The sequence below is a fragment of the Ornithorhynchus anatinus genome, chromosome 2, assembly GCF_004115215.2.
Source record: "Ornithorhynchus anatinus isolate Pmale09 chromosome 2, mOrnAna1.pri.v4, whole genome shotgun sequence".
NCBI lineage: Eukaryota > Metazoa > Chordata > Mammalia > Monotremata > Ornithorhynchidae > Ornithorhynchus > Ornithorhynchus anatinus.
Window position 1 is genome coordinate 145,720,435 of NC_041729.1, and position 18,685 is coordinate 145,739,119.

Below are 18,685 nucleotides of genomic sequence, written 5' to 3' on the forward strand. Positions count from 1 at the left end.
AATACCATTGAATGAATATTGAGCACTTACCGTGTGCAGAGCACTGTACTAAGTGCTTGGGAGACTACAATATAACAGAATTGAGCCCGGGCTTGGGAGTCAGAGGTTGTGGGTTCTGATCCCAGCTCCGCCACTTCATTCATTTGGTCGTATTTATTGAGCCCTATGTACAGATCACTGTACTAAGCGCTTGGAACGGACAATTCGTCAACAGATAGAGACGATCCCTGCCTATCAGTTGCGTGACTTTGGGCAAGTCACTTCACTTCTCTGTGCCCCAGTTACCTCATCTGTAAAATGGGGATTAAGACCATGAGCCGCACAGGGGACAACCCAATTAATTACCTTGTATCTACCCCGGAGTTTAGAACAGTGCATGGCACGCAGTAAGTGCTTAATACCATCATTATTACAACAGAATCAACAGATGTGTTCCCTGTCCACTAATGATGAGCTTACGGCCTCGGTTACTTTATCCTTCTGCGTCCCCCGGACTTGCTCCCTTTCTTCATCCCCCGTCCCCAGCCCCACAACACTTCTACATATCTGTCACTCCCCCTCTAGATCGGAAGCTCATGATGGGCAGGGAACGTAGCTCAGTGGAAAGAGCCCGGGCTTGGGAGTCAGAGGTCATGGGTTCAAAGTCCAGCTCTGCCACTTGTCAGCTGTGTGACTTTGGGCAAGTCACTTCACTCTGGGCCTCAGTGACCTCATCAGCGAAACGGGGATCGAGACCGTGAGCCCCACGTCGGGCAGGAACTGGGTCTAACCGGATTAGCTTGCATCTGTCCCAGCGCTTAGAACAGTCCCCGGCACTTAGTAAGCACTTAACAAGTACCACCGTTATCATCATGAGAAGCGGGGTGGCTCAGTGGAAAGAGCCCGGGCTTGGGAGTCAGAGGTCATGGGTTCTAATCCCAGTTCTGCCACTTGCCAGCTGTGTGACTTTGGGCAAGTCACTTCACTTGGGACAACCTCATCACCTTCTATTCCCCCAGCGCTCAGAACAGTGCTTTGCACATAGTAAGCGCCTAACAAATACCACCATCATTAAATCCTCCCCCCTTCTCTTCCACACAGGCTTTACAGAGAGCCAGTCAGATAATCGCCGAGATCCGAGAGACACACCTCTGGTGAAGAACCGAAACCGTCCCGTCGGGCGGACGAGGGTCCCGATGACTTGAAAGTCGCTAGTTGCTGCCTGTGTGCTAGGATTTTATTTATGAACTCTCGCTGTGTGTTGCAACTCTGTAAATCCGCTCAAGTGAAGACCGCCTGGCTTTCGGACGGGAAGCGCGCCGTCAAGCCACGCGTTTAATCCGCGCGATGAATACGAATGGCTGTTCCCCTGAAAGTTTCCCCGTCCGTATTATATAAAACGTACCGAGTCATCCCGGAAATGGTATCGTTTGAACCCGGGGAAGAACCGGAACGATCTAGTAGCTGGTGTCCCTCACCGGTTTTGCCCGTGGATGAGATGAACGCTGCGGTCGCGTTAAACAGATCCCGGCTGCCGCCGTAGCCCTTAGAGGAAGAGAGGTCGAGACGTGATTTCACGCTACTATAATGCATGCACTATTATAAACCGAGTTGGCTTCGAGAGCCGAAGTTGCTAAGAGAGTTCCCTATATGACTGCGTCGGTGTGTATTCCACATTTCTTTTGGAGTATTTTTTTTCCCCCCTCCCCTCAACAGGCTTCTCTCTCTCAGCTGGATGTGTTCCCTTTCCGTGGCTTCAGGGGCGATAATCGGCGACTGCATCTGTAGCTCTTCCTCCACCCCCTCACCGCTTCACGGTCGGAAGCCGCCGATTCCCGTGTTCGGAAATCGGGTTCCATTCCGAGATTGTAGTTTATGTGCCCGCAGCTTTCTTCGGCTCGGTCACCGCTTTCGGTTTTCTGTCCGGTTTGGCCTCTCCTTCCTTCTCGGGCTGGGACGTGCAAATGAAGGTCAAGCACAACCTAGTAAGGAACTGAAGCCTAACTTTTCAGGAAGTCCGATACCCACCGCCTTGTCGTCGCTGGATTTACGGGCAAGAACCCTTTGCCCGGGTTTCTTTTACAGGAGCGATGCATATTTTTACAATTCGAATACTGTTTCCCCCAGAATAAGAGGGGCTGTCACCTCCTGTTTTCAAGCTGTTGGCAGTGGAAGCGATTTCTTCTCATTGCACTATGCCCGCCCCACACTAAGAATATAAATTAAGTGGGGGGTTGGAAGAAATGGTTCTGGAAATCGCAGGAGCGAATAGTTGGGGAAACGATGAATTTACAATCCTTGGCAACTGTCTTACACCACCAAAAGGATGTGTTGGGGCTGCTGGGGAAAAAAAAAGTCTGAACTATTTTAGCTCAGGTCTCAGATAAGGTTGTCTCTAAGTAAGGAAGTTTTAGAACTGGGTTTTGATCGTGTAAAGCCGAGAGTAGTAGTCCCTGCTAAATCTGAATATTTCCTTTTTTCCTTTATACACAAAATGGGTTAGTGGGTTTCTTGTCCCCCTACATCTCACGCTATTCTCGGCAAAAGTACGTGTTTTTAGTATCTGCATTCCTTACTCCCCTTTCTCCTGCGCCCTCTTAAAAAAAAGATATAATTGCACGAATCTTCTGGGAGAGAGAGAAACCGTGGTTTGCTGCCTCTAAACGGAGTGACGATCAGAGATGTAGAGATGATTTCTGATATTAGTGCCTGATGTCTGTCTGGTGTTGTTGCTATTGTAAATAAAATTACTGGCGTGAAAGACTTCATCACAGTTAAGTCAATAAACAGGTTCTTTTTCTCATAGTCGGTTTTAAGTTTCACTCGGGGGAGGAGACGGTTTGGGGAAACCGGGCCCCTACATCTAAATCCCCAGATTACATTCCTTTCTTCGTTGAAGTGCAAGCAAAGTCTGCTCGACTAGGAAAGGCAGTGAGCACAAGATAGCCTAGACATTGCAGAGGTTGAAAATGGAAATTTCCAGATGTGGATGATAAAGCATCCCATACGGCAATTAAACTGATGGCCCTCGAAATGATGTCTGTGATGTCATCTGGGGGAACTCTCTGGCTGCTGACTCCTTCCTGCTCCCTCTAATAACAATAATTACGCTACTCAAGTGCTTACCGTGTGCCAAGCACCGTTCTAAACTCTAGGCTAGACACAATCAATTTGGACACAGTCCCCGTCCAGTGTGGGGCTCGCAGTCTCAATCCCCATTTGCCAGATGAGGTGACTGAGGCCCAGAGAGGTGACTTGCCCAAGGTCACACAGCAGACCCGTAGCAGACCTACGTGTCTAGCAGCTAGTAGAGCTGCTTAGAGAAGCAGCGTGGCTCAGTGGTAAGAGCCCGGGCTGGGGAGTCAGAGGTCATGGGTCCGAGTCCCAGCTCCGCCACTTGCCAGCTGGGTGACTGTGGGCAAGTCACTTCACTTCTCTGGGCCTCAGTGACCTCATCTGGAAAATGGGGATTAACTGTGAGCCTCACGTGGGACGGGATGACCCTGTATCTCCCCCGGCGCTTAACAAATACCAACATTATTATTATTAGAGCTGGAATTAGAACCCAGGTCCTTCTGCCTCCCAGGCCCGTGCTCTATCCATTAAGCCAGACTGCTCCTCTAGAGCCAAGACAAGAAGGCGGCGACGGTAGGACAGGGGTGGACTCGGTCCTTGAGGTCAGTTAAAGTCCAGCCTAGTGGCGCGGCCCAATCCAAACAACCACAAGACTGCTGGAGAGGCAGCGTGGCTCAGCGGAAAGAGCCCGGGTTTGGGAGTCAGAGGTCGTGGGTTCTAATCCCAGCTCCGCCGCAAGTCACTTCACTTCTCTGCGCTTCAGTTCCCTCATCTGTCAAATGGGGATTAAAACTGTGAGCCCCACGTGGGACAACCTGATCACCTTGTATCCCCCGGCGCTTAGAACAGTGCTTTGCACCTAGTAAGCGCTTAACAAATACCACCATTTATTTTTATTTACTGACCCATCCAAGGAAATACCACAAGCAGACAATTTTTACCCCTAGGCGTGGAGTGGCTAATAGTTCCGGGCCCGATAGGAGTCCGCCCCCGACGACGCACACACGACGACTGTGAAGGGTGAGCTAGTCCCCTATCAAGGAAGGGAGGAAAAAGATGGTTTATAGAGCGGTGAGGAAAATTTACGTAACCCCCGTGCACATCTTCCGCAAAGCGCACAAACCTGGGAGATGGAGGAGCTGGGTTCTAATCCCAGCTCCGCCACTTGCCTGCTGGGTGACCGCGGGCAAGTCACTTAACTGCTCCGGCCCTCGGTTTCCAGGCCCGTGCTCCGCCCACCGGGCCGCACCGCTTCTCCGGGCGGATTTACTGAGCGCTCACTTTGCGCCAAGAGCTCGGGAGAGAACAGTGCGGCAATAAACAGACCCGTCCCTACCCACGCGCAAGCTTACATTCGACTTCGTAGCAGGTCCTTCGGCATGACCGAGGTACGAGGCTTCCGCCAGCCTGTCATATTTACTGAGCACTTACTGCGTGCGGAGCACTGCACCCAGAGCGTGGGAGAGGACGGTAATCACCACCAACTCATTCCCTCTCTTCGACAAGCTTACGGTCTGGCAAGGGAGACGGACGTTAGTATAAATAAATGAAATTATAGCTATGTACATAGGGGCTGTGGGGTTGCAGGGAAGCAGCGTGGCTTGGTGGAAAAGAGCCCGGGCTTGGGAGCCAGAGGTCATGAGTTCGAATCCCAGCTCTGCCACTTAGCTGTGTGACTGTGGGCAAGTCACTTCTCTGTGCCTCAGTTCCCTCATCTGTAAAGTGGGGATGAAGACTGTGAGCCTCACGTGGGACCACCTGATTACCCTGTATCTCCCCCAGCGCTTAGAACAGTGTTCTGCACCTAGTAAGCGCTTAACAAATAGCAACATTATTATTATTATTGGTGGCTGGGGAGGGGGAACAAAGGGAACAGGTCAGGGTGAGGCAGGAGGATAAAGAAACGGAGGCTGTAAGCTAATTCTAATTCTGCTGCACTCTCCCAAGCGCTCAGTATAGTGTTCTGCACACAGTAAGCGCTCAACAAATACCACAGATTGATCTAATGCTTAGTGCAGTGCCAGGCACGTAGTAAGCGCTTAAATACACACTTAAAACAATGAAACCCTATCTCCGGCAGGCACCTCGTCAACGAAGGCGGAGACGAGGTCGACGGAAAGCGCTCGACAAATACCACAGATTGATCTCGATGCTCAGTACGGCGCCAGGCACGTAATAAGCGCGTAAATACGTACTTAAAAAAATGAAACCCTACCTCCGGCAGGCACCTCTTCAACGAAGGCGGAGACGAGGTCGGCGGAAAGCGCTCGACAAATACCACAGATTGATCTCGATGCTCAGTACGGCGCCAGGCACGTAATAAGCGCGTAAATACGTACTTAAAAAAATAAAACCCTATCTCCGGCAGGCATCTCGTCAACGAAGGCGGAGACGAGGTTGACAGTAATACACGGGAGGGTCGAACAAAGCCACCCCGCGACCAGCCCAGAGAAACGCGGCTAACGGTGAAGACAAGGTCACCGCCTGTCCCTGCCCCAAAGGAAGCGTTTGGGGAGTCGTCTACGCTGAACCCCGCAAAAAGAAGTCGCCTGACAAGTATCGACAGCCAAGTCGCACAGTGGGAATGGGAAAGTTTTGTCCTGCGGGTATGCGTGGGCGCCTCCCACACCGCGGGACGGCCCCCTTCTTCACCAAAGCCGGCCCGAGACTGGCGACCGAAGGGAGTCTCGGCGGCAGGGATCGGACTCCTCATAAGAAGAAATAATCACAGTGTTTGTTAAGCGCTTACTACGTGCCAGGCACCGTACTAAGAGGTGGGGTGGATAGAAGCCAGTCGGGTTGGACGCAGTCCCTGCCCCACGTGGGGCTCGTAGTCTCCATCTCCATTTTAGAGATGAGGCGACTGAGGCCCAGAGAAGGGAAGTGACTTGCCCCAGATCACACAGCGGACAAGTGGCAGAGCCGGGGTTAGAACCCGTGACCGGGCCTGGGTTCTAGGCACTGTGCCTCGCCGCGCCCCCACTTTACTTCTACGTTTACTCGGTGCAGAGCACTGTACTAAGCGCTTGGAAGGGACGATTCGTAGGTCTACTACGTGTCTGCTGTGTAACTTTGGGCAAGTCACTTTACTTCTCTGGTGCCTCAGTGACCTCATCTGGAAAACGGGCATTGAGACTGTGTACATCGCCTCGATTCTATTCAGTTGCCACTGTTTTTTACGAGATGTTCTTCCCCTCAACTCTATTTATCGCCATCATTCTCATCCGTCCGTCTCCCCCGATCAGACCGTCAGCCCGTCAAAGGGCAGGGACCGTCCCTATCTGTTGCCGACTTGTTCGTTCCAAGCGCTTAGTACAGTGCTCTGCACATAGTAAGCGCTCGATAAATACTATTGAATGAATGAATGAGTCCCACGTGGGACAGTGACGGTGCCCAACCCGATTTCCTTTTATCCGCCCCAGCGCTCGGTACAGTGCCTGGCACGTAACAGGCGCTTAACTACCGTAATTATCGTCATCATCAAAGATGATTTCCACCTTGGGATTTCTGCCTCTGGCTCAGACCACCCAATGAACCGACGAGAACTACTCTCCCCGCAGCTTTATTCAAGACAAAATAACTGCTCACACCGTGAGGAGACTGAGCGCTCGGCACAGTGCTCGGCACACGGTAAGCGCTCAACAGATACGACTGAAGTTCCCACGTTCCGCCGCTTCTAGTGGCCCGCGCAAGGAGGAGATGCGTCGAGAAGCATCCGGCCCCCGCCCCGGACCTCCGGATTCATTTCCCTGCCGTCACAGCTGAAGCCATTTGATAATGTAGATGTTCTTCTTTCCGACCTTAAGCAGGGAAAGTCCGTTCCTGAGGATGTGCTGCCCCAGCACGAGAACGCTTTCAGGGTCCGTCATTTGGTGGTGGTTTATACTGACGCCCCCGTCGGTAATCATCCGGTACCTAAGAGGAGAAACGAATCGAAGCTGGAGACCGGGGTCGCAAAATCAGCTGGCTCAGTGGAAAGAGCACGGGCTTTGGAGTCAGAGTTCGTGGGTTCGAATCCCTGCTCGGAACATAGTAAGCGCTTAACAAACACGAACATCATCATTATTATTATTATTATTATTAAAATCAGAACGACGGTATCTGTTGAGCGCTTGCTTAGAGAAGCAGCGTGGCTCGGTGGAAAGAGCCCGGGCTGGGGAGTCAGAGGTCGTGGGTTCTAATCCCGGCCCTGCCACTTGTCTTTTCGGTCACCTTGGGCAACTCACTTCACTGGGCCTCAGTTTCCTCATCTGCAAGATGGGGATGAAGACTGTGAGCCCTACGTGGGACAACCTGATTACCCTGTACCTCCCCCAGTGCTTTAAACTTGCTCTCATAATATCCCGGCTGGATTATCGTGTCAGCCTCCTCTCTGATCTCCCTTCCTCCTCTCTCTCCCCACTCCAGTCTATTCTTCATTCCACCGCCCGGATCATCTTCCTACAGAGACGCTCTGTGCAGGTCACCCCCCTCCTCAAAAACCTCCAGTGGTTGCTCATCGACCTCCGCACGAAACGAAAACTCCTCACTCTTGGCTTCAGAGCTCTCCGTCCCCTCGCCCCCTCCTACCTCTCCTCCCTTCTCTCTTTCCACCGCCCACCCCGCACGCTCCGCTCCTCTGCCGCCCACCTCCTCGCCGTCCCCCGTTCTCGCCTACCCCGCCGACGACCCCTGGGCCACGTCCTCCCTCTGTCCCGGAACGCCCTCCCTCCTCACCTCCGACATACTAACTCTCTTCCCCTCTTCAAAGCCCTACTGAGAGCTCACCTCCTCCAGGAGGCCTTCCCAGACTGAGCTCCCCTTCCCCTCCTCTCAGCACTGTGCTCATTTGTATATATCATTTATTACCCTATTTATTTTGTTAATGAGGTGTACATCTCCTTGATTCTATTTACCTTGATGATGTTTCTGTTCCGTTCTGTTTCGCTTAGCTGTCTCCCCCGTTTAGACTGTGAGCCCGTCCTTGAGCAGGGACGGTCTCTATCTGTTGCCGAACTGTCCATTCCAAGCGCTTAATACAGTGTTCTGCACATAGTAAGCGCTCAATACATACTACTGAATGAAAGAGTGCTTGGCACATAGTAAGCCCTTAATAAATTCCATCATCATTATTATTATTACTCTGTGCCAAGCAGTCCCTGTCCCACAAAGGGCTCGCGGTCATCATCCCCATTTTATAGCTGCGGTAACTGAGGCCCAGAGAGGTCAAGTGATTTGCCCGAAGCAGGCGAGAGTGGCGGAGCCGGGATTAGAACCTCAGTCCTCCTGACTCCCAGGCCACGACAGAAAGTAAAGATCTTTATCGGGGAGAGGGCAGCATCCTTTTTTATCGTGTCAAATTCCAGGGTCTTATCTATCGTGTCGAATTCCAGGATGGCCTGTTGGAAAGCGTGTTTCGCGACGCGAGCATCCCAGCGGGACAGAGACAGAAAAATAAAAAGGTCTTACCCTCTGGGGCCTTCAGGAATGGCGTTCGCCTTACGGCAGGTGTCGATCACACTCGTTCCGGGGTCGAGAACCAATTCCGAGAAAGGGGCTTCTCTGAAGAGTTCTTTCAGCTCTTGGTCGGACATGGTCTCCAGGACATCCACGCTGCTGTGATAAATCGCCTGGGTACACCTGAAAGAGAGGCAGAGGTTAACCAGGGTCCCGTCGGCTCTTCGATAACCCCCGCTCCCTTCGTCCCGGACCCTCGCGGGGGAATCTGGAGGGGTCGTTCCCACAGCGCCCAACCGCCCGGAGCCGACGGGACGTGGGGTTCGGAGGAGAGTTCTGTCCCGGCGCAAACGCCGGTCACGCGATCCCCTCGCTGGACGGCCACGGACCCGGGTGATGTTTTCAAACAGTGCTGACCGAACTTCGTCTGCCTTTAAATCCGGAGCCTGTTCCAAGTGTGCCCGGCGCAAATACCATCTATCGGCGGTATTTATTAAGCGCTCACCCTGTGCAAGGCACTGCACTGAGCGCCGGGGAGTACGACGGAGAAGAGACGGTAGCTGCCCTGGAGGAGCTTCCTTACGGTCTGGCAGGGGAGACGGGCATTAAGACCAATACCACCACACACACCCCGTGCTACACGAAAACTGACCGGAATGACGTTTCGAAAGGGTGTTGACAAAACTTCACCTGTATTTAAATTTTCAGCTCCTTGCCCCCCTTGGAAGCATGTCCACATCCATCCAGAATATGTCTCATTTGTTAAATGGAGCGCCTCTTTATCAGAAACAGAAAAATCGAGCCTAGACGATCCTCGGACTTCCAAAGGACAAGGCTCTCCGGTTTTCCTCAAACCCACCCGAACGAGGTGGATCACGATTATCGGTAAAAAAATAATTGTACGTGTTCAGCCCTTACTAGGTGCCAGGCACTGTACTAAGCGCTTGGGTGGAGACAAGCAAATCAGGTTGGGCACAGTCCCTGTCCCTCGTTTTGCCTCCACCCCCATTTTGCAGATGAGGTCACTGAGACCCAGAGAAGTGAGGTGACTGGTCCAAGGTCACACGGCAGACAAGCGGCGGGGCCGGGATTAGAACACGCGACCTCCTGAGTCGTCCCGGGCCCGGGGTCTACCCTACCACCACGCTGCCCTCGACCCGTTTGAGGGTCCCCGAAGAGTGGGGTGGAAACGTTCAGGAAGCCCAAAGGTTACCTTTTGGCAGATTCTAGTCCCTCTGGGCCATGGACAAACTTCGTCACTTCGGCTGCCAGTCTCTTCTGGGGTCCCCTCTTTTCGGGCTCTTTGGCGTGCATCTTCATTATGTGGTCGATCTCGGGAAGGGGCAGGAAAGTGAACAGTTTAAGGTACCTTAGGGAGGAAGAAATGAAACAGCCAAACACACCCTATGGATTAAAAGGCTTACAGCTTCCTCCAAATCCTTTACAAAGCACAAGAAGCAAAGATCTAGCTCTCCTGCCGTTTCTCGAAGCAAAAGCCATTTCCTCTTAACTCAAAATATGGCCCAACCTATGTATCTGAAGTATCGTGTCTTTTCTCTTTCAATGGCTCTCTTCCAGTATTTCAATGGGATGTTATTATAATTGTTCAGAATCGGGCCCCTGAAATTTTCTGATTCACAAGTATGGCCTTGAGCACTAAAAAGGCCAGTTCGTACGGCCAGGTGAAGTGAATTGTCGGTCACCTTAATTAAAACGATAATTTAGGAGACACATATGCCAGAAAAAAAAGTTCCTTCTCTTACGCAAAAGACTCATTCAGAAGCAAATCAATACCTCGAGGAAAGCTCACTGAAGCCCCTTTGTGAGTCTCAGGAATAAACTGAACTAGCCGATAATCTTGCTCAAGGTTTTCATTGATGTGTTCCTTACTCTTCCAATTTCAATTGTCTTTGCTTTTTTTGTCACGGGTGGAGATGTGGTTGCGATGACGTGCCATTGCAGCCTGCTTAGTAGTAAGGAAACCACATGAAACTCCAGTATAAGGGTCTTGTGATTTATCTGAGCATCATTAATCGGAGGCAGGCACGGCATGCATGGCCCACAGAGCATCTCCCCTCAAGAAACTCCGGTGGTTGCCCAACAACCTTCGCACGAAACAAAAACTTCTCACTCTGGGCTTCGAGGCTGTCCATCCCCTTGCCCCCTCCTACCTCTCCTCCCTTCTCTCTTTCTCCTGCCCGCCCCGCGCGCTCCGCTCCTCCGCCGCCCACCTCCTCACCGTCCCCCGTTCTTGCCTATCCCGCCGTCGACCCCCGGGCCGCGTCCTCCCGCGGTCCCGGAACGCCCTCCCTTCTCACCTCCGCCAAACCGATTCTCTTCCCCTCTTCAAAACCCTACTTAAAACTCACCTCCTCCAGGAGGCCTTCCCAGACCGAGCTCCTCTTCTCCCTCTACTCCCTCTGCCACCCCCCTTTACCTCTCCACAGCTAAACCCTCATTTTCCCCTTTTCCCTCTGCTCCTCCACCTCTCCCTTCCCCTCCCCACAGCACTCTACTCGTCCGCTCAACTGCATATATTTTCGTTACCCTATTTATTTTGTTAATGAAATGTACATCGCCTCGATTCTATTTAGTTGCCATTGTCTTTACGAGATGTTCTTCCCCTCGACTCTGTTTATCGCCATCGTTCTCGTCCGTCCGTCTCCCCCGATCAGACCGTAAGCCCGTCAAACGGCAGGGACCGTCTCTATCTGTTGCCGACTTGTTCATCCCAAGCGCTTAGTCCAGTGCTCTGCACATAGTAAGCGCTCAATAAATACTATTGAATGAATGAACAACCGACACCCTCCCGCCCACAGTGAGCTTCCCTTACCTCCTGCCTCTCCCCTCTCCGCACCGAACTCCGCTCAGCCCCTAATTAATTGGGGCATTTATTTTTCCTTCGAAAAATACCATTTAACCGGTATCCGCCCACACCTCAAGAACCTCCAGCCGCTCGCTTGGCTCCCCTGAGGCCCACCCACTCGCTGTGAAGCAGTGTGGCTCAGTGGAAAGAGCCCGGGCTTGGGGGTCAGAGGTCATGGATTCGAATCCCCGCTCTGCCACTTGTCAGCTGTGTGGCTGTGGGCAAATCACTTCCCTTCTCTGTGCCTCAGTTCCCTCATTTGTAAAATGGGGATGAAGACTGTGAGCTTCACGTGGGACAACCTCATTATCTTGTATCTCCCCCAGCGCTTAGAACAGTGCTTTGCATACAGTAAGCGCTCAACAAATACCAACATTATTATTAAGCCCGGCTCCGTCACCCGTCTGCTGCGTGACCTCGGGCAAGCCGCTTCGTTTTTCTGGGCCTCAGGGACCTCATCTGGAAAATGGGGATGGAGACTGGGAGCCCCGTGTGGGACAGGGACTGTGTCCGACCCACCCGATACAGGAGGTGCTTGACAAATACAACAGTTTTTATTAATAGTAATAATAACTGGTAAAACCAGTAATAACTTTAGTATTATTAGTATTCTTAGTAGTAACGACAGTATTATTACTAGTAATAGTAGTATGGTGCAGGGGAGAGAGGACGGAGACTGGGCCGGTGGAAACCAGAAGCCCAAACGGCCCGGAAGGACAGGAAGTAATAATAATAAGACGTGTACTTGTTGAGCGGTTTCCACGTGCCAAGCACTGTACTAAGCACTGGGATAAAGACGAGCTAATCGGGCTGAACACAATCCATGACACGGGGCTCCCAGTCTTCAACCCCGCCCGTGGTAGAGATGAAGTATCCGAGGCCCGGAGCATTTCGGTAACTCGCACGAGGTCACACGGCGGACAGGCGGCAGAGCCGGAATTAGAACCACGTTCCTCTGGATCCCAGACCCGGGTTCTATCCACTAGGCCGGGCTCCTTCGCTGTGCCTCATTCCCGCCGTCGACCCTGCGGAAACGCTCTGGGCCTGTCACTCCCCTCCTTAAAAACCTCCAGTGGTTGCCTATCGACCTCCGCACGAAACAAAAACTTCTCACTCTAGATTTCGAGGCTGTCCATCCCTTTGCCCCCTCCTCCCTCTCCTCCCTTCTCTCTTTCCACCGCCCACCCGGCACGTTCCGCTCCTCCGCCGCCCACCTCCTCGCCGTCCCTCGGTCTCGCCCGTCCCGCCGTCGACCCCCGGGCCACGTCCTCCCACCATCCGGGAACGCCCTCCCTCCTCACCTCTGCCGAACTCACTCTCTTCCCCTCTTCAAAGCCCTACCGAGAGCTCACCTCCTCCAGGAGGCCTTCCCACACTGAGCCCCCCTTTTCCTCCACTCCTTCTCCCCTCCCCATCTCCCCGACTCCCTCCCTCTGCTCTACCCCCTTCCCTGCTCCACAGCACTTGTGTATAAAGTACATATTTCTCCTTATAATTTTATTTTTTCTTAACGATGTGTCTCTAACTATAATTCTATTGAATTATAATGAGGCTCCTGATGCTTCTTTCCTTGTTTCGATGTCTGCCTCCCCGCCCTCTAGACTATGAGCCTGTTGTGGGCCGGACCTTTACCTGTTGCCGAACTGTCTTTCATTCATTCATTCATTCAATAGTATTTATTGAGCGCTTACTATGTGCAGAGCACTGTACTAAGCGCTTGGAATGTACAAATCAGTAACAGATAGGGACAGTCCCTGCCCTTTGATGGGCTCACAGTCTAATGGGGGAGACGGACGGACAAGAACAATAGCAGTAAATAGAATCAAGAGCAATAAATAGAATCAAGAATGAATTCATTCATTCCATCGTATTTATTGAGCGCTTACTATGTGCAGAGCACTGTACTAAGCGCTTGGAATGTACAATTCGGCAACAGATAGAGACAATCCCCGCCCACTGACGGGCTTTCAGTCTTTCCCCAGCGCTGGGTACAGTGCTCCGCAGCCAGTAAGCGCTCAATAAATACTGAACTGAACCAATATTGGACGAAAGACAGCGTGTGCGCCGCAACTTAAATACGCGGTCCGGGGCATCGCGGAGGACATTTTCGGCCGAAAAAAAATACATCCGGGACGGGAGAGCCGCCACTCACCGTTCTACGCAGTCGTCCTGCTGTCTGACAAAGAACTGATACAATTCAAACGGCGAGGTCTTGTCTCTGTTCAGCCAGACGGCGTTGCCGGCGGACTTGCCCAGTTTGGCGCCGGTCGTACTGGTGATGAGAGGCACCGTGATCCCAAAAACATCCTTTCCCGTCACCCTGCGTAAAAACACCCCAAGAGTCGATCGGGGTCCTTGCGTTTCCGGTCGAAAGATGACAGAAGCTCGATGCTCCGCCGTAATTTCCCAAACCAGAAATAAAACGAAAAACAGCAAGTCGCAAGCCTCGCCGGTTCTCCCCTCTGCTTAGACTGTGAGCCCGGTGTGGGACGGGGGATAATCGTAATGTTGGTATTTGTTAAGCGCTTACTATGTGCAGAGCACTGTTCTAAGCGCTGGGGGGGGGGGGATACAGGGTCATCGGGTTGTCCCACGTGAGGCTCCCGGTTAATCCCCATTTTCCAGATGAGGGAACCGAGGCCCAGAGAAGTGAAGTGACTTGCCCACGGTCACACAGCTGACAAGTGGCAGGGCCAGAATTCGAACCCATGACCTCTGACGCCCAAGCCCGCGTTCTTTCCATTGAGCCACGCTGCTTCTCTAAGGCGTCTGGCCGGATCATCTACCCCCGTGCTTCCCGCTCAATCGATTGAATGATGATGGTGATAATAATGATAATAATGTTGGTATTTGTTAAGCGCTTACTATGTGCCGAGCACTGTTCTAAGCGCTGGGGGAGACACGGGGGAATCAGGTTGTCCCACGTGGGGCTCACAGTCTTAATGCCCACTTTACAGATGAGGGAACTGAGGCACAGAGAAGTGAAGTGACTCGCCCACAGTCACACGGCTGACAGGTGGTACTGCGTAAGCGCAAGCACGGAGTGCTGTCTGGGTGCAAAGTGCCCAGAACAGTGCCTGGCACAGAAGCGCTTCATTATTCCGAATTTTAGGACAGAGCGGGGCCCTTCCACCGGACAAGACTGACCTCCTGACTCACCTCACCTCCGCCAAACCGACTCTCTTCCCCTCTTCAGAGCCCTACCGAGAGCTCACCTCCTCCGGGAGGCCTTCCCACACTGAGCCCTCCCTTTCCCTCTGCTCCTCCTCCCTTCCCCATCCCCCCCGACTCCCTCCCTCTGCTCTACCCCCTTCCTCTCCCCACGGCACTTGTGTATATTTCTCCTTATGATTCTATTTATTAGAATTATAAACAGTCTGATGGCCTTTGAGATCCGTCCCAGCTGTCCCCAGGACAAGCCCCCCAAAAAATCTAGTCCAAAGCCCTAAGAGGGTCTAGCCGGGCGGGAGGGCCGCCGACTGAGGATTAACTGAACATTCTTCATAACGACGATAACGTTGGTATTTGTTAGGCGCTTACTAGGTGCCGAGCACCGTTCTAAGCGCTGGGGTGGATACAGGGTCACCATTTTACAGATGAGGTCACTGAGGCACAGAGAAGTGACTTGCCCCCCAGTCACACAGCTGACGAGTGGCGGAGGCGGGATTCGAACTCATGACCTCCGACTCCCAAGCCCGGGCTCTTTCCACCGAGCCGCGCCGCTCCTCTCATCATTATCTAATCACTATGAATAACCGGGGCGTTTGTCAAGCGCTCACTCTGCGCCAGGCCCTACGCTAAGCGCCGCGGTGGATCCGAGCAAATCGAGTCGGTCACAAATCGAGTCGGTCACGGTCCGACCGGGGCGCGCGGTCCCGACCCCCCCATTTTACAGATAAGGAGACTGAGGCCCAGAGAAGTAAAATTAGACCGTGAGCCCGTCAAGGGGCAGGGACCGTCTCTATCTGTCGCCGACCTGTCCGTTCCAAGCGCTTAGTCCGGTGCTCTGCACATAGTAGGCGCTCAATAAATACTACGGAATGAATGAACGAAAATGAAGTGCCCGAGGTCACGCGGCGGACAAGGGCTGATGCCGGGATGGTCTTCGCCAACGGGGACGCCCACTGAAACACAGCTTCTCCGTCCCGGCAGAAAAAATTACCACTCCGATCGCAGACGGGGGTTCGGGGGAAAGATGAGGCAGAAATGACCGAAAAAGGACACCCGGCTCCTGTCACACCGGGAGAAATTCAAGAAATTCAAGGTGGCGGAAGACTAGACGCACCTTCTCACGCCTGTTTCAGCCTCTCCGGACTCTTACCCCGAGAAGCAGGTGGGCTTCGTGGATAGAGCGGAGAAGCGGCGCGGCTCGGGGGCAGGAGCCCGTTCGAATCCCGCCTCCGCCGCTTGTCAGCTGGGTGACTGTGGGCAAGTCACTTCACTGGGCCTCAGTTCCCTCATCTGTCAAAATGGGGATGAAGCCTGTGAACCTCACGTGGGGCAACCTGATGACCCTGGATCTCCCCCCCGAGCTTCGAGCAGCGCTCTGCACATAAGCCCGTTGAAGGGCAGGGACCGTCTCTGTTATTGATTTGTCCATTCCAGGCGCTTAGTCCAGTGCTCTGCACATAGTGAGCGCTCGATGAATACTATCGAATGAACAGATACCAACATTATTATTAAGAGAGGCTCTATCCTACGTGTTGGGCGCCCACTGCACGCTGAGCCCAGCCTCCCCTCCTCCTCCTCCGTGTCGGACGCCCAGGGCGCGCTGAGCAGATCCCCCCGCCCCCCCCCCCCCCTCCCCCCTCCCCCGCTCACTTTCGGACGAACTCGTATCCGGACTGGATGTTCCCCAGCTGGTCGTGGCCCCCGAGCTGGACGCGGCAGCCGTAGCGTCGGTGGAGGTGGTAGAAATCGTAGGCCTGCAGCACCTGGTAGCAGAACTCGGCCAGGCTCAGCCCGTCGGGACTGCGCAGGCGCGCGCGCACGCTGTGGCGGCTCAGCAGCGGCCCCACCCGGAAGGCGCCGCCCGCCGCCTCCAGGAAGTCCACCAGGGGGCGCCCGCCGTGCCAGGCGGCGTTGTCCAGCACGGCGAAGCGGCCGCCGCCCGGCCCCGCCCCCGCGGCGCGCGCCCGCCGCTCATTGGCCGCCAGCGCCCGCAGGCCCCGCCCCAGCGCGCGCGCGTTCTCGCGCACGCGCGCCGCCCCCAGCGCCGGCCGCTCCAGCGCGCGGCCGCTGGGGTCGCCCAGGCGCGCCGTGGCCCCGCCCACCAGCGCGATGACGTCGTGGCCCGCGCGCCGGCAGCGCAGCAGCGCCAGCACGGCCGGCAGGTGGCCCACGTGCAGGGAGTCGGCCGTGGGGTCGAAGCCGCAGTAGACCACCTGGCGCCGCGCCAGCAGCTCCGACAGCTCCTCGTCCGACCCCCGCGCCGGGAAGATCTCCTGGAAGACGCCGCGCTCGCGCTGCTCCGCCAGCAGGCCCCGGCCGCCGCCCGCCCGCCGCCGCCCCGCCTCAGTCGCCGCGCGGCGGGGCCGCAGGAGCCGCAGCGGCCGCCACCAGGGCGCCGCCATCTTGCGCGCGAGGGCCGCCGCGGGGCACGACGGGATGTCGCCGGGGGAGGGCGGGGGCGTCCCCGCCCCCCCCGGCCCGTCCACTTCCGCTTCCGCCCGCGGGCGCCGCCATCTTGGGAGGGCATCAGCGCCATCCGTACCATCGAACGTCCCTGCCGACCGCTTCCGCCCGCCGCTCTCGGCCCCCGGGCGCCGCCATCTTCCGAAGGAATCGGCGTCCTCCCCTCCATCAGCCCTCCCTACTGACCACTTCCGGGTCCGCCCGCCGTTCTCGGCCCCCGGGCGCCGCCATCTTGCGAAGGACTCAGCACCCCCGCCCCCCTCGCCCATCTCCGGTTCCGCCCGCGGGCCCCGGCAGCTGGGCGCCGCCATCTTGTGAGGGAATCAGCATCATCCCCACCAATCACACTTCCCTACCGGCCCTTTCATTCATTCATTCAATAGTATTTATCGAGCGCTTACTCTGTGCAGAGCACCGTACTAAGCGCTTGGAACGAACAAGTCGGCAACAGATAGAGACGGTCCCTGCCCTTTGACGGGCTTACGGTCTGATCGGGGGAGATGGACAGACAAGAACAATGGCAATTTCGTCTGCGGGACCCCGCTCAGGGGCGCCGCCATCTTATGAGGGCATCATTCCCCTTCCCCCCCCCCCCCCTCCCTACTGACCACTTCCGGTCCCTCGCGCCGTTCCGGGCACCCGGGCGCCGCCATCTTGTGAAGGCATCCACGCTCTCCCCTCCACCATCACACCTCCCTACTGGCCGCCGCCCATTGGCTCCCGCTTGACCCGGAAGTGCTTGGCGGGCGGGGTCGACCTTGCCCCGCCCCCGGATCATGACGTCACTCGAGGCCTTGTTGCGGGGGGCGCGGGTTGAGCCTATTTTTCATTCACTAGTATTTCTTGAGCGCTTACTATGTGCAGAGCACTGGATTAAGCGCTTGGAATGAACAAGTCGGCAACAGATAGAGACGGTCCCTGCCCACTGACGGGCTTCCGGTCTAATCGGGGGAGACGGACAGACAAAAACAACGGCAATAAATAGAATCGAGGGGGATGAACATTTCATTAAAACCATAGCAATAAGTAGAATCAAGGTGATTTACATCTCATTAAAATAAATAGGGTGATGAAAATATATACAGCAGACGAGTACAGTGCTGAGGGGAGGGGAAGGGAGAAGGGGAGGAGCAGAGGGAGATGGGGGGAAAAGAGGGTTAAGCTGCGGAGAGGTGAAGGGGGGGCGGGAGAGGGAGAAGGGGAGACAGACAGACAAGAACAATGGCAATAAAGAGTCAAGAAATTGTTCTTGTGGAAACACTGATTTGGGCATGAGTGGGACAGAATGGCTGGCCATAGTGAGGTGTCCTCAGTGGCAAGTCACTTCTCTGGGCCTCAGTTCCCTCATCTGTAAAAGGGGGATGAAGACTGGGAGCCCCACGTGGGACAACCTGATTCCCCTGTGTCTCCCCCAGCGCTTAGAACAGTGCTCTGCACCTAGTAAGCGCTTAACAAATACCAACATTATTATTATTATTACAATGGAACGAATGAACGCGCTGAGCCCAGTGCTCTGCACACAGTAAGCGCTTAAACAAATACCAACATTATCATCATTATCCTGTCTCTCCCCCAGCGCTTAGAACAGTGCTCGGCACATAGTAAGCGCTTAACAAATACCAACATTATCATCATCCTGTCTCCCCCAGCGCTTAGAACGGTGCTCGGCACATACTAAGCGCTTAACAAATACCA

At 54.5% G+C, this 18,685-nt stretch overlaps 2 protein-coding genes across 5 annotated transcripts in view; one reads left to right on the top strand and one right to left on the bottom strand.

Annotated features, from left to right (window-relative positions):
- Positions 1-2,784, top strand: part of DNM1L (dynamin 1 like) — a 74,169-nt gene extending 71,385 nt beyond the window's left edge. For all 4 annotated transcript variants that reach the window (XM_029052343.1, XM_029052345.1, XM_029052344.1 and 1 more), the window contains one exon: positions 1,081-2,784. In XM_029052343.1, coding sequence (XP_028908176.1) covers positions 1,081-1,137 — 57 coding nt within the window. In that variant the 3' untranslated portion in view covers positions 1,138-2,784. The remainder of the gene's footprint in view (positions 1-1,080) is intronic.
- Positions 2,785-6,600: 3,816 nt separating this feature from the next.
- On the bottom strand, positions 6,601-17,399 carry YARS2 (tyrosyl-tRNA synthetase 2). Its single transcript, XM_029058615.2, has 5 exons — positions 16,178-17,399; positions 13,509-13,676; positions 9,704-9,859; positions 8,503-8,673; positions 6,601-6,969 (listed from the first exon to the last, which is right to left on the bottom strand). Exons 1-5 carry the CDS (start codon positions 17,299-17,301, stop codon positions 6,810-6,812), a joined length of 1,779 nt encoding a protein of 592 aa, XP_028914448.1. The 5' UTR covers positions 17,302-17,399; the 3' UTR covers positions 6,601-6,809.
- Positions 17,400-18,685: the final 1,286 nt, after the last annotated feature.